At 40.3% G+C, this 14,823-nt stretch overlaps 1 protein-coding gene across 1 annotated transcript; it reads left to right on the plus strand.

Moving 5' to 3' along the window:
* Positions 1–9,848: 9,848 nt before the first annotated feature.
* Positions 9,849–14,051, plus strand: LOC147640419 (putative serine/threonine-protein kinase At1g01540). The gene is made up of 7 exons (XM_086780332.1): positions 9,849–11,431; positions 11,528–11,632; positions 11,795–11,917; positions 12,246–12,416; positions 12,504–12,633; positions 13,100–13,309; positions 13,582–14,051. The coding sequence occupies exons 1-7, from the start codon at positions 10,629–10,631 to the stop codon at positions 13,813–13,815; spliced, it is 1,776 nt and encodes a 591-aa protein (XP_086636458.1). The 5' UTR covers positions 9,849–10,628; the 3' UTR covers positions 13,816–14,051.
* Positions 14,052–14,823: the final 772 nt, after the last annotated feature.

Raw genomic sequence — 14,823 nt, forward strand, 5'->3', positions numbered from 1 at the left:
CAACAAAAATCAAGGTATCTTAATGGTATCAAAATGTGGGTGGAGAAGTAGCTACTTGTAGCTCAAGGCTACTACGAAGGTGCCAATCAAATTTGGGTGCCACGACAGTCAAAGCCTCTTCCTCAACACAACACTCAAAGGCCAAGGAAAAATAAAAGTACTCCACAAAACCGTCCACAAAAGCCTATGCGAGTTCCTCATCAAACTCTAACATCTCAGCAAGTATGGGTACCCAAAAGATTACTGCAAGCACAAGGATACTACCAAGGAAATACCAACACTTGGATTTCCAAATTAAAAGTCCACTAAGCTTGCACAAAAAAAGAAACCTTAGCAACAAAGGTCTCAGCACCACCTGTTTATAATGTACATTAAGGGTGCCTGTGCACGTGCTTCAACAACAACGATACTATTATGGTAATCCCATCATATGGTTGCCAAAATCGAACAATGTGAAGAAAGCCTCACCACCGACTTCAACCCCAATAGCTTTACGTAAAGCTCCACAAGAACAGAAACCCAAGCAAGTCACTCAACCACTCTCGTGCATTCAACACTTACACAAGAGCTTTTGTGTTCAAGCAACCCCAATGGTAACCAACCAGCAGTCTTACCTATCGCCTCAACAACATTTCAGCATGAGTGAAGTGAGGTGAGAGGAGGGACGAGTACCCGTAGTGCAACGTAGCAGTGTGACAACGCTCACGGGAGGCATGGTGGAATTGCTTCTCAAGGAGTTGTAAAGCTTGGAGACCTCAAGGGTTACGAGCTCGGCCATTGGAAAGATCCTCACGACAGTTGTGGTTCACCCCCATAGGTAATCTCTTGTTGGATGTAGGGTGAGCAAAAACAGCTCAGCCAGTATTTAGGCAGCCTTATAGGTTAAGCCAAATTGAGGAGGATGAAGTTGCTAGAGAGCTTGAGGAGTACCACTGTATATGGGGCATGTAAGACACATAGGGTTCACCTGCTCTTTTAGGGGACAAGAAAGATAATACCAAGAGAATGTGTGTTTATTATAAGGGTCTTAACAAATTTACCGTTAACAATAAACATCCTTTATCTAGGATGAATGACCTTATTGATCGAATTTGTGGATTGCAATACTTCATGAAGATATATCTCAGAATAAGTTTTAAGGACAAGTTACCACCAGATCTGGATATTTGAGGATAATGTCTTTAAGACTAGATTTAGAACCAGGTATAGGCATTATGAGTTCTTGGTTTTGCAATTCGGACTCATGAATGCACCAATAACTTTTTAGCAATAAATGATAAATTATTTATTTCGTCCTCCATATCTAGGAAAGTTTATGATTGTCTTTTTTGATGATATGTTTATTTAAAGTAGAACCCTTGAGGAGCATTCTTAGCATCTAAGAATTGTGTTAATAAATAGTCTCAGAAAAGAAGTCTTGTTGACTTAAAGAAAGAAAATAAGATCAAACAAGAGCTCGCATACCTTGGATAGGTTATTACTATTAATAGTGTCCAGATTGATTATGGGAAAATTAAGAAGGTTTGTGACTAGCCAATCCTAAAGACCATTACCAAGTCAAATCCTTTTTGGGACTTGCCAACTTCTTCCAAATATTTATTTGGAATTATGCAAAGATTGTGTTGCCTCTTTTGGATCTTTCAAGAGGGGTAGAGAAAGGCAAGTACAATAAGTACAAGCCTATTAAGTGGACTAAGGAGTTAGATGGGTGCTTTAATGAATCAAAACATCAAGCAACCCCACTACTCCTATGTTATAGATTGTGGATCCAAGTAAACCATTTACGGTTGAAACAGATGCCAGTGAGTATGCTATATTAGAGCCGTATTGTTCTAGGATGGTAAGCCTATTGCTTTTGAAAGTAAAAAGCTAATTGACCCTTAGATAAAGTGGCCTACACATGAGAAAGAGCTTTTTGCTATTATTCATACTTTGAAAAAGTGGATGGCTCTGTTACAATTCCCAAAGTTAAGAGGAAAATAGGCTCCTTGGTCTGAGCTTATGCAAGCGCTTGATTTTGAGATTCGTTATCGAAAAGGACCCACCAATAAAATGGCAGACGCTTTGAGTAGAATAAGCCATTTGAATTAACTTTTATTTATTGAGATTTAGTCTGATGACCTATTTAACTCTCTTAAGGGCTTGTATCCCCATGATGGATTCTTTGGTAGAACCTAGGATATTGTCCAAGTTGGGGGACGACCCTTATTTTTTTTAGTATGTGGGAGAATTCTATTTGGAATGGTTTTCTCTTCTAAAAGGGAAAGGTTTGTGTATCCTTGATGTTGATGGTGCGAGGAGTCGCATATCATGTTTGAGTGTCATGACATGCCTTTTTGTTGGGCACCCGAGTGTATTGAGGACTGAGTATTTGGTAAGAAGAGAAGTTGAAGGTTGACATTGAACATTATGCTTGAAATTTCTAGCAATATTAAGTCAATAAAACTGAGTGCTAGAGACATGGTGGCTTGTTGATGCCATTATGGAAATACTTAAAAAGAAATGGCAAAATATTTATATAGACTTTGTGGTTGGTTTACCATGGTCTTTAAGGGGGAATAATGCCATTTAGGTGATCATTGACTGACTCGCCAAAATGGCAATAGCTTGCTCATTTGTTTATTGAGAAGTTGTTTAGCCTTTATGGATTGCCACAATTGATATTGTCCGAGTGATTAAGATCCAAAGTTCATTTGACATTTCTTGCCTAAATTATTCCAAAAATTGGATACTAAGTTGAGTATGAGTTCATTTGATTTTGATGGGTAGGCTGAATGTGTAAATCAGACCATGGAAGATATGCTTCATGCATATGTCTCCTTGGACGATATGCTTCATGCATATGTCTCCTTGATATATTGGGAAATCATCTTCTGCCATTAGTAGAGGTTTCTTACAGTAGTGCTAAAGCATTCTACTATAAGATGAGTCCTTTTATTCTCATGTATGTGTTGCCTTGTGGATGATTATTTTAGAGAAATTTCGCGTTGGTGTTATGATCAATTTCTTGAAACAACAACAAGACATGTTGTAGTTTGTAAGAGAGAGCATAAAGGGTGCGCAAGGTAGAGCATAATTTTATGCCAATCCAAGAGGGATTAGCCAGCTCTAGAAAAAGGTTAATGCGCTTACTTGAGAATCCTAAAAGGCTAGAAGATTCATCATCATGAGATACTGCTAATGTAGAGGTGCTAATGTAGAGGGTAGGTCTTTACTATCAATGGCAGTCTTTGTTGGAGAGTCTATTTGTTGATGTAGAGGGTAGGTCTTTACTATCAATGACAGTCTTTGCTACTGTTGGAGAGTCTATTTGTTGATGTAGAGGGTAGGTCTTTACTATCAATGGTAGTCTTTGCTGGAGAGTCTATTTGTTGATGTAGAGGGTAGGTCTTTACTATAATGACAATCTTGGAGAGGCTATTTACTAATGTAGAGGGTAGGTCTTTACTATCATCATTGGCAGTGATCTTGAAGATTATGGAGGGTTACCCTAGAGTAAGATTTAATCTGTGTTGGTGGTGTTGATAGGGTATAAGGAGGGACATATTCTAGAGTCGTTGTTGTTGACTACGAGGTTTGAAGTTAGAGGTAGAAGAATGTACTTTTAATGGTGAGAATGGAGTTAATGGGATAGAGACTTTGTCAAAAAGGGCTTCTAATAAAGAAGGCAAGTTTGCAAGTTGAGGAGTTTAATGCAAGGAGCCTTGTAGCCTTTCATGTTAAATATCATATAGATCTTTTAGTGTCAAATCCTTTCTATCACAAAATGGTATCACCATCTCCATGTAATGGATCTTCAAGGTCATAATGCAAAGATACAATCCCTCTATGTGCTAATGGAGCTCTTGTGTACTCCTCTCTCCTTGCTATTGTGTGTGAGAGAGAGAGAGATAGAGTTGAGAAGATGAGCTTGTTGTTCTTAGCCTCCTTATGCTTTGTGAGAGAGGACATAGAGAGTGAGAGAGGTGTGTCCTTGCAAGGCAGTGCAATAGCTTCTTGTTGTTCTTAGTAGCCTCCTTATGCCTCGTGTGTCCGTGCAATAGCTTCTTGTTGTTCTTAGCCTCCTTATGCTTCGTGAGAGAGGTGTGTCTTTGCAAGGCCAATAGCTTCTTGGTGCGAAGCAAGAGGTGTGGCTAGGAAGAGTGGAGCTAGCAAACCACTAGTGGCGCTTGGAGGCTATAGAGATCTCGAGCTCAAAAGCAAGGTAAGTATGTCCATGATGTTTGTTGCATGTTTCCTTCCTTAAGGGAATGGTTCAGAGTTCTTTAGGGGGAAGAAATGGACCATAATAGAAAGTTGTGAAAAAATAAACTCTAACCAAAGTTTATTTTAGAAAGGCCCCTAGACATGTGAATGTATAAATTGTAAAGAATTTTTCCCTTTTTTGCTAAAGCTCTAGAAAATGCCTTCATTTGTTACTTACCAAGTTAATAAGCTGCACACAACTTAAAAAATATTTAGCTTATATAAAAGGAAAAACCTATAACCATGGTGTGGTTTTGAGTACTAGAACTTCGAAAACGGACACTGAATGAAGGATATATGACCGAAAACATACAAGCCGCCAGTAGAAAACGGTATCAACCAAATGCGGGCTTTCAACCCAAAAACTTGTATTGATTCAATGCCGACACGCGACGAGATTACAATGGGGATCACAAGAGTGATGAGAAAAGACTTATGGGTATCCGAGGCGCGGGATCCCTTGCCCACAAGCCGTCTTGTATCTAAACGAAGGTAGGAGAGGTCGGGCTAGGCCACATTACTCCACCTCACGGTACTCCCATAAAGAGGCAAAGAATTCGGGGCCTCCAAGCATACCTTGAGGGCACCATGTGAGGCCAGATAGAAATCCCAAGAATCCCACACCTCATATACACCCCCTTTTGAAGAGCTTGAAGTCTCGTTCAAGCCATTATTCTGGCTGTATATCATCCTCAACGGGCACGATGTTGTAAAATTACAGAACCAACGGACGTGCCATTTGAATCAATTTACCCTATGGCACCCATGTGCAGTCTGTCATGGGGCGGTGTTTCCACTTAACATAGAATTCTAGCGTGCCCCGCCTGAATCGCGATTTCAATATGAGTTCTGGTCCAAAAGGCGTAGCGGCGGCGGCCGGCAGGGGTGGCACCATCGGCAAGCATCGATACATGGCGGCCAAAATGGGCATCGGGTACAAACCTCTTGAGTAGGCTGATATGAAATGCATTATGTATGTAAACAATTGCAGGCAGATCTATTTTGTAGGTAACTCCATTGTAAGATTTAAGAACTTTGTACGGGCCATAGAAGCGATGGTTGAATTTTGGCGTGAGGTTTGTAGGCAGTGCAATGTTTTGGGCACTAACAAGGACCAAGTCCCCCTCATGAAATTCATCATCATGTCTCTTTTTGTTTGCATGCTTTACATATCTGACTTTGCTCTTTTCTAGGTTTTGTTGTGCAACCCACATTCTCTTCTGCCACTTCTACAAGCAATCCTCTGCATCGGCATCTTCGGCATGCACATCTCCCGTAGCAATCCTCATGTATACTCAAGAAACCTTGTTTTTTGGATCCATAATATCAAATTGTCTTTGAAAATTTTGTATTGTTAACTCCCCCTCTTGAATTCCTTTCAGAATGTCCCTTAGTGGGTAAGTTAATCTCGAGCATCTCCTTGAAGTTACCTCACATAAGATTAGGAGTTAGTGCATCCCTAAGCTCTCTAAGCAGTTCATTTGCAAGTTCATTTTTATGTAGTTTTTGCATTTCTTCCACGTGGTCATTCATCGGCACTAGTAACATTATGCCATAACTCATCTTTTAGCATTAATTGTATATTATGAATGAGTAACAATCCTTATTATTTCCATCTAGTTCCTCTCCAACAAGATAATCTAATATTCTAGTCATAATTGATGTAATGTGATGAAATGATTTGATAAGATAACCGCACCATGAAAAGAAATAGAAAGCATGCAGAAGCTAAGGATCACCAAGACCACATGGAAACAAGATCGCATCACATGAATGAAGCCCTAATCAAGACCTACAATGGCCAATTACATGAACAATTGTAACTATAAAAGAGAGTGTATGTATGAAAAGCTTAACTCATATATTGATCCAATTAGAAAAATGAGTTTTTTTAAATAATACATGACACTTTTGAATAGAGCCTATAAATAAATCTCAAACTCTCTACATTATAACTATTTATATAGCTACAACTAAACTATCAAATTCTTGAAATCACTATATGATTATTGTTGATTATGGATCCAGTATTTCCCAAATACTAATGACATACTTGAAAATAGTTTGTGTGTAGGTATAACTAATATTTTTATAATCAAGACCTACAAAGGCCAATTACATGAACAATTGTAACTATAAAAGAGAGTGTGTGTATGAAAAGCTTAACTCATATATTGATCCAATTATAAAATTGAGTTTTTTTAAAAATAATATATGACACTTTTGAATAGAGCCTATAAATAAATCTCTAACTCTCTAGAATATAACTATTTATATAGCTATTGCTAAAATATCAAATTCTTGAAATCACTACATGATTGTTGTTGACAATATCTCAGAAATACTAATGATATACTTGAAAATAGTTTATTTGTAGTATAGCTAATCTTTTTCTAACAACTTTCCACAAGACGCCATAGCAAAACTCCTAGTTTTAGCTGTTGTCAAAATTGTTCCATTATGGTTGTGAGTTGGTTAAGCCTCTTGTTGATTTGAGTTCTAGATCCAAATATGATAATTGGCATGTTTGATGTATCACCTTTGACCATAGTAAAAAAGGTCCCAAAGTCACCTCATAAAATGACATTTCCACTTACATTTTTAAAAGTTTTCAAGTGTTTTTGCTTTACTGAACCTCCATCATTCGCAATTGGAGGTTTTCTAAAAGGGAAGATGCCGTATCTTATAATCATTTTGAGTTCATTTTCTCATTATGATGGGCGAGGCAACCCTGGGGCACTTGTGGCTATGATTGTATAATCACCCTTTACGCTTATGTCTTGTTACTCTTTCCATCTTATTGCCCAAGATAGCATACTAGAGAACCAGAGTTCTTTAAAGTACAAGTTTTTTTGGTAATTTGTGTTACATACAATATACCAAGAAGGCTAGGAAAAGATTGAGGAGAGACAAGAGATAAAGAGAGAGACTAGAACACACACAATGTGGGTATGACCAATTGTGTGTAACTAAAATTGAAAAGGCTTCTACTACTGCAAGAGCTTTTGGATCAATGTTCATTGTGGTCTCTCTTTCTTTATTTGGTGTGGTTGTCAACTGTTTCTCGAGGGTGTCTCTCCTTGTGTTCATGCTTTAGTCATAGTCACCTCTACCTCTGTGCTAATTGCCAAAAACTACTTGCTGCAAGACCTCCCCGCCAACAATAGAATTTTCCTCATGGCCATGTATATTCGTTTGGGTGCATTGGGTGCATGGCCAATTGTTATAAAAGTTTTCGGTTGCTAGAGGCTATATTATGAGAGACACCTCAGAGAGGGCGAGGATATAGTTAAGGTGGGGTCTTTTGTCACTTTTGGAGGATGACCCCACCCTTGCCAACAGTGCACACCTATGACTAGTGAAATCAACATGTGCATTTGCTAAAAAGGTGTATGGGTGAGAGGGGGATTTGAACCCAAGACCTCACCACCCATATCCACTTGCTTTAACCACCCCATCAAGTGTGCCTTTTTAAAAATGAAGCATTCCTTTATTATAATAGTTAGTATTTTTGGAGGCGAAGCCACAAAAGGTGGAGAGTGTGCTTAAGGAGTGGTGCTTAAGGAGTGTATGTAGCAAGGCATCTCGACACTGCAACCCCCGCCCCTAAAACCTACCCACCCTTCACCATGGACATTGTAGAGCTCATGGTGGTAAAGTCCCCCCACCCATACACCCCATGGCCCTTCCCTTCTATTTCTTAGTTTCATCTATGATTATTATTCACCCATTTAATTATGTGCAAATCAAAAGTTTTTAGAAGCAACACAATTAATTTTAATTTTGTAAAACTGTAAGCCTAACGACTATGTAGCCTTCGTTACCATTTTGTTTCCTACATTTTGGTTAGCCCTTGGCTACTTTGCTTAACTAAGTGAAGAAAGAAGAATCAAATCACAAGATCCCTCGTGCCCCTTTTTGCTCTTTGTATTTCAACTAATGTAAAGCATTACCCTGCATATGAGGAGTTTTGGACGTTTCTATGTGTTTCCATGTGCATAGGAAGTTATGTTGAATATGTGCCAAAGCTTATGGATGATTGAAGAGTGAGAGAATGGGTTCCAATGTTTAAGTACCATGATGATATCAAGCAACACACTAGGACACTTACATTGAGCCCATATTGCCATGAAAGTTGTATGAACACATATATGATAGAAACTTCTATTCAAGGTGCTATGGATTCAATATTGAAATGTGGCTTTGATTCTACGCTGCTACATACTTGGAAATGAGTCAACATTTTTGAACTTTGATTCTATATCACTATGTACTTAAAATCAAGATTCTATGTTTTTTTCTAAGGAAGGGCACATTCCTTGGTCTTGTAATGCTAGCTCTCCAGTCACAATAAAATGTGGTTGTGTGTGTGTGTGTGTGTGCGTGTGTGTGTGTAACATAATAGTGCACAATTTTAGTTGCATGTAAGCTTTGCTTTGAAACCAAGATTACATGTTTATACTTTGATTCTAAAGCTCATATTCTATCCTATATATCAAGTTGACTGCTAGCCCACTTGACTAGTAATATTTATCTTCCCCTCACCATTGTCATTCCAGTGTAGTGCCATGGAAGCATAGATTGTGCCTTCACCATCATTCATTCACCACTTATATATCAATTTCACCTCCCCTTATGTTGATGTGAACACCATTGTTAGCATCTTGGCATTGTTAGCATCTTGGCAGTGATTGCATCTTAGCAATGACAAGATAGGATGGACACCTCAAGGTAATGCTAATGATGAAAATCTATACCCATATGTCTATATGTATATATGTATACGTATATCTTTGTCTATAAACTACTATTGTGGATGAAGAAAACCCACGTGGATTTCATCCATTATTAGCTTGTGGGTTGGACAATTTGTTGTGTGGTTAAGTTTAGCATGAAATGGGCAAGACTATGGGTGATGCGTACTATGAAATGGCAAATAAATAAATTAAGGAGAATTTGTAGATTTAATTGCTATTTGGGGTGGGTATAAATAGGTTTAGGTAGCCATATGATTGATTTTATAGTTGGTGCAAATTAAAAATTTGTATGGTTCATATTAAAATAATAGTATTACAAACATTAAAGAAATATACAGAATGACTAGATAGAATTAAGCACAAAAAAGTACATGAAAATAAGCAAAAATTATATGGTACATTAATACATAGAAGTAATGGTTTTAAATTATTTAAAGAATTTTATAATTAACAATCTCTTTTTTCATACATAATTTTAAGCAAAATTTTGTATACCCTCGGCAGAAGTCCATCACTAGTTTGAATGATTAAGAGAGGACCTTAGGTTTTTTAGTTAAAACCCAAACTTGATTGATTAAAGAGAAAGAGAAAGGTATGAATGATCACTTGCTTTTTTTTTTCCTTTTTTTTGGGAACAATAAGTATTTAATGATCACTTGCTTTTCTAATGGGGTGAAATACCAAACCTCTCTTCTCACTTGCATTATATATTGTCCAAGATTATGATTAGCCTTTTGGAAGGAGAGACACAATGAAATTAATTAAATACAAGATGAAAGGTGTAAAGGGGTGAATTTTTCAGTGGCATTAGTCGAAACATTAATGTGAAACGAAGGTGATAAAAATGGGCACAAGATTTATTAAACTGGAAGTGAGTTCCATTATTTGTCCAACTTTCACGATGTCAGAGAGAGGGGGAGCGAGAGGGGAGTGGTAACTACGCGTGAACTCAAGCACTCATGAGCCAAGCTGCACCGTCCTCCCTTTCTTCATCACTGTGTGTGTATCCGTGTGTGCGCGCTACAAACTACTGTGCTTGCTGGTGCTAGCTTTTAGTACTCGTAGTGGGTTTCACCAAAAGGCCCTCTTTGGGGATATGTCTTCATATAGATCTGACAGGTGAAATTTTTTTTGAACTCCAATCTAACACAAGTCACAGGAGTAGAGGGGTCTCGTTGGTCTCGTGGTGTGAGTGTGTGTGTGTGTGTGTGTTTGTTTGTTTGTAGAGCGTATTTTGTCTCCCGGGTAGACAGCCAGGCAAGAGAATACAGTAAGATGCCTTTTAACCTTTAGACAGGTTTTTATCACCTGTCTGTTGGGTACAATTATCTTGACTTTGGGCTGCTTTAAGCACCCCCAGAGATGGAAGAGAGCAGAGCGTCTGAGCAATGCAGCTCGTAAAGCATCCCAGCTTTGCTTATCAGAAGCATTCTGCTACCTCCTTCTGCACTTCAATTCAGATGAAGATGAGAATTCTACTAAAGGATTGCAAGCTTATGTTCACCAACTCATCACTGCTATAGCTCCATCTGAATGTCTCCATCTGAAGCTCTAGCTCTTCAATGCACCCTGGTTTTTGCTTCTGCTTGAACCTTTAATAACTTAGCTTTTCTGCTCCCTGCAAACATGACTGGTGGCGGCTTCCTCGACACCCAGCTCTCGGAAAAAACATCGATTTTTGGGCTCAGATTGTGGGTTGTGATTGGCATTGGTGTTGGGGCCTTCATTGTCCTCATCCTCTTCTTTCTCTCTCTATGGCTCAGCTCAAGAAGCAAATCGAGGAAATTATCCGAAAAAATCCCTCCCATCATGATCCCCATGGTCTCAAAGGAGATCAATGTAGATCACATAAGGAATCTGAGCCCACCTGTAAGTGGGCCTGGCCACGGCCATGATGTTGGCCATGGTCATGTGGTATCCGGTGAAAATTCAGACATGGAGAAGGATGCGACGCGGTTTCAGCTTGCAGATACAATGAGTCCAAAGTTGGATATCGATGTGGAGAAGGGTTCTCTTGCTGAGAGAGGAAGGCAGACACTGTGGAAAATGGTGGGAGAAGAGGGGAGATATGATGCATCAAGCAGGGCTACAGTGGACAAAGCCATGGTGGAGGGTGAGAGGAGGGGTCTGCTTGGGTCCAGCAATGGTGATAAGGGCTCAAGCGCATGCGGGGATTCCCGCTCTCGTGAGTTCTATGCCTCTGTTGTCCCTGCTAGTACTCCTACATCTGCCACCACAGCTCAAGGTCCTACTGTACCGGAGGTTTCTCACCTTGGATGGGGTCACTGGTACACGCTCAGAGATCTTGAGGTGGCCACCAATTTCTTCTCTGATGTCAATGTGCTTGGAGAAGGTGGATATGGCATAGTCTACAGAGGCCAGCTACCTGATGGCTCCCTCGTAGCTGTGAAGAATTTGCTCAACAACAGGTTGCTTCCTTCATTCTAGTGTTCCTTTGCTTAGTTGTGTTTCCTTTACATTATCTGCATCAAGGCTAACTTAATGTAGTCTGTTAATAATGCCAGGGGCCAAGCTGAGAAAGAGTTCAGAGTAGAGGTTGAGGCCATTGGCCGAGTAAGGCACAAGAATCTCGTCCGCCTTATCGGCTACTGTGCTGAAGGCTCTCATAGGTTTGCATTCACCATTCCTGCATCTTATTGTTTTGTTCCAACCCTTTTCATGTAAGCCTGTTAGGATTAGTCCAATCAAGAGTGCCTATTCTGGTTTGTTGAGTGCCCTTTATATTTCAAAGCTATATTTATGATTTTGAAAAATTTATGGCTTTTATTCAGAATGCTGGTGTATGAGTTTGTGGACAATGGAAACTTGGATCAGTGGATTCATGGAAAAATTGGAGAAAACAACCCCATCCCATGGGAAGGCCGCATGAGGATAGTGCTTGGAACTGCAAAAGGGTAAGTCCTCTCTGTTGAACGAGTTAGTTCTCTGATTTGACCTTTAATATATGTTGTTGTTAGGAGTCTATTTTGAGTTTAGACTGGATTGAAACCCTAAATTATTAGTGCATATTTTCTATGACATTAGTCACAGATGTCTAGAAAATATGCTCCATGGTAAACTTGGTATGATATATAGTGATTGATTCTTCATATGATATGATGATCTTCATGTGCTACATGAGGATCTTCATGTGTTATATGATGGTTGTGAGGATCCTCATATGCTGATTTTGGCTACCATGGTGCATCCTCGATGCCAAATGGCTGATGATTGTTTTTTCAGGTTGGCATATTTACATGAAGGTCTTGAACCTAAAGTGGTTCATCGTGATGTGAAGTCAAGCAACATCCTGTTGGATACTCAGTGGAATGCCAAAGTTTCAGATTTCGGATTGGCAAAGCTTTTGGGTGCTGGGAAGAGCTTTGTGACCACAAGAGTCATGGGAACTTTTGGGTAATATGGAATCCACTGTATACCTTTTTGTTTTCTGGAGAGACCTTATGTCGTGACCAAGGCTCACTTGGCCCTTTCCTTGTCCAGGTATGTCGCACCCGAGTACGCAAATTCGGGTTTGCTTAATGAGAGAAGCGACGTCTACAGTTTTGGTGTTTTGCTAATGGAGGTCATCACTGGGAGAGACCCTGTTGATTATAGCAGGCCAAATGGGGAGGTGAGCTAAATAAATCTCTATGATGCAATGTCTTAATTTATTAGGTGAGTATAATAATGTGAGTGGGAGAGTTGATGATTTGATGCTTTGTAAGCTTAGTCTTTGTGGCATCAATATCATACCATATCAAGAAACTTCACATATCCCCACCCATCGGACGGGCGGGGGTGTGTTTGAGGTAGACCCCCTGCCAAGAAAAATGAGTGGGGGAGATTGCAACCTTTTAGTCTGTAAAGCCCCTCAGTTTTGGCATCTTGAATGCTTCTTTGAGAGAAATTTACAAATTCAATCCTAGTGTGTTTTTCAAACCCATAGGCAATAGTGCCATCACAACCCTGTGCACATAAGTGGATGCTCATTCAATCTCTTGGTACCCTTACCAATGGGACATACTCCCCGATGAGTATTACACATTCAATAAGTGTCTGGTTAAGATGATGATGATTGACTGGTTTTGCATTTGCAGATTAATCTAGTGGACTGGTTGAAGCTGATGGTGGGAAGCCGGCGGTCCGAGGAAGTGGTGGACCCAAAACTGGCTGTGAAGCCATCATCGCGGGCTCTTAAGAGGGCTCTGCTGGTGGCATTGCGCTGTGTGGATCCTGATGCTCAAAAGAGACCCAAGATGGGCCATGTGGTGCACATGCTTGAGGCAGATGACTATCCTTACCGAGATGTAAGAGGACACATTTTGGCCTTCCATTTCTCAATCTAAATTTTGCTAATTTAGGGCCCTCTTAAGTCCTTAATAGGGGATGTCTAGCCCATTATGATTATGATAGGCAATCAAGTCAGTCCAGGCGCCTGGGGCTGCATTTAATGGAACTAGCCTTAGGCTAGTTACACGTACAGGGGCATACTGGTTGGGGGTACTCAGGCCCATCATTATGACCGCCCCATGTGTATCTAGCCTAGCCTTATTCTGATATGGTTGTGTGAATGTGGCAGGACCGTAGAGGTAGCAGGGATGGCGGTGGGCGGACAAAGAACAGCCCACACCATCAACAAGTAGCTGCGCTGGCGCAGGATGCCTTCAAAGACAACCCAGCTAGGAGGATGGCCACCATCAGAGACAGCCCAAGCCCAGCACACAGGGCCATCAATGAGGACAATTTTGAGCTAGTCATAGAGAGTCCAAGTGGCCCTGGCTACAAGCCATCACTGAGAAGGTATGGGGCTTAATTAATGGGCTTAGTGTTGTTTGCTAGTTTACCACATTCACTTAACAAGGAATCTACATCTATGAGCACACAGCTTTCTTTGAGTAGAAGTCATCTGTAAAAAATCAAACAAATCCATAGGTTAGTCTAATTTTTGTGATGTAATTCGAACTAGCCCATAATATGAGAGACAACACAAAGACTCCCATGATGTTTGGATTTTCTATTTTTTTTAAAAAAAAAATTGATTGAGATTAATTCTTTTTCCAAATTATGGTGAATAATTAGTTTATTTGGGGCAACGGTCCAAAGGTTGAAAAGGGGAGATCGTGTGGGCTTGGTTCACCACCTACGCTTGGGATGCGGGATAACGTAACAGCAAGCAAGCAAGCACACGTGTCACGAGATTCGAGGACTTGGTAAAATGCACGCACAGCTTGCTTCTAAGTTCTAACTATTACTCCGCTTTTGTCAGATCTCTCTCTAGTATCTACTCCCTACTCTCTCTCTCTCTCTCTCTACTCTCTAGAATCTACCGGGTACCGACCGTTGCAAGTAAATTCGGGATGCGTGCGCGATTCTCCTTGGGCTAACGATTCACACCGATGCCCGCCGCCTGGGCTTCTTGCCTCGAAGCCCGCGTTCATTTTGAGAAAAAACCCATAGGCGGCTAAGATTCTATTCCATGCATTTGTTGTGACGACTTCAAAGCTCGCAGCCTCGCACTACGTAGGATTTTAAATGGAAAAAAAAAAACGCCCAAATCTCGAGATCCTTCGTGAAGCAAAACAATATCTACCTCAAAATGAAGCATCCGCACAAGGTTCCCAACGCCAAGGTCCAAGGCCAAGAAGACGCAACAACGGCAACTAAATTTCCTTAGATTTATGCAGTCGGTGCGCGGGCCTTCTGGAAGATACCACGTCTCTCTTTGGTTTCACACTAGACTCCATGCAAATCTTGTCCCATCCCATGGGCCAGGAATGCTGTGTAGCGACATTGCAACTTCCTTTAAGTGGGTGTTTGAAAT

This window comes from Cibotium barometz, chromosome 3, assembly GCF_041138505.1.
Source record: "Cibotium barometz isolate CiBa-2024 chromosome 3, ASM4113850v1, whole genome shotgun sequence".
Taxonomy (NCBI): domain Eukaryota; kingdom Viridiplantae; phylum Streptophyta; class Polypodiopsida; order Cyatheales; family Cibotiaceae; genus Cibotium; species Cibotium barometz.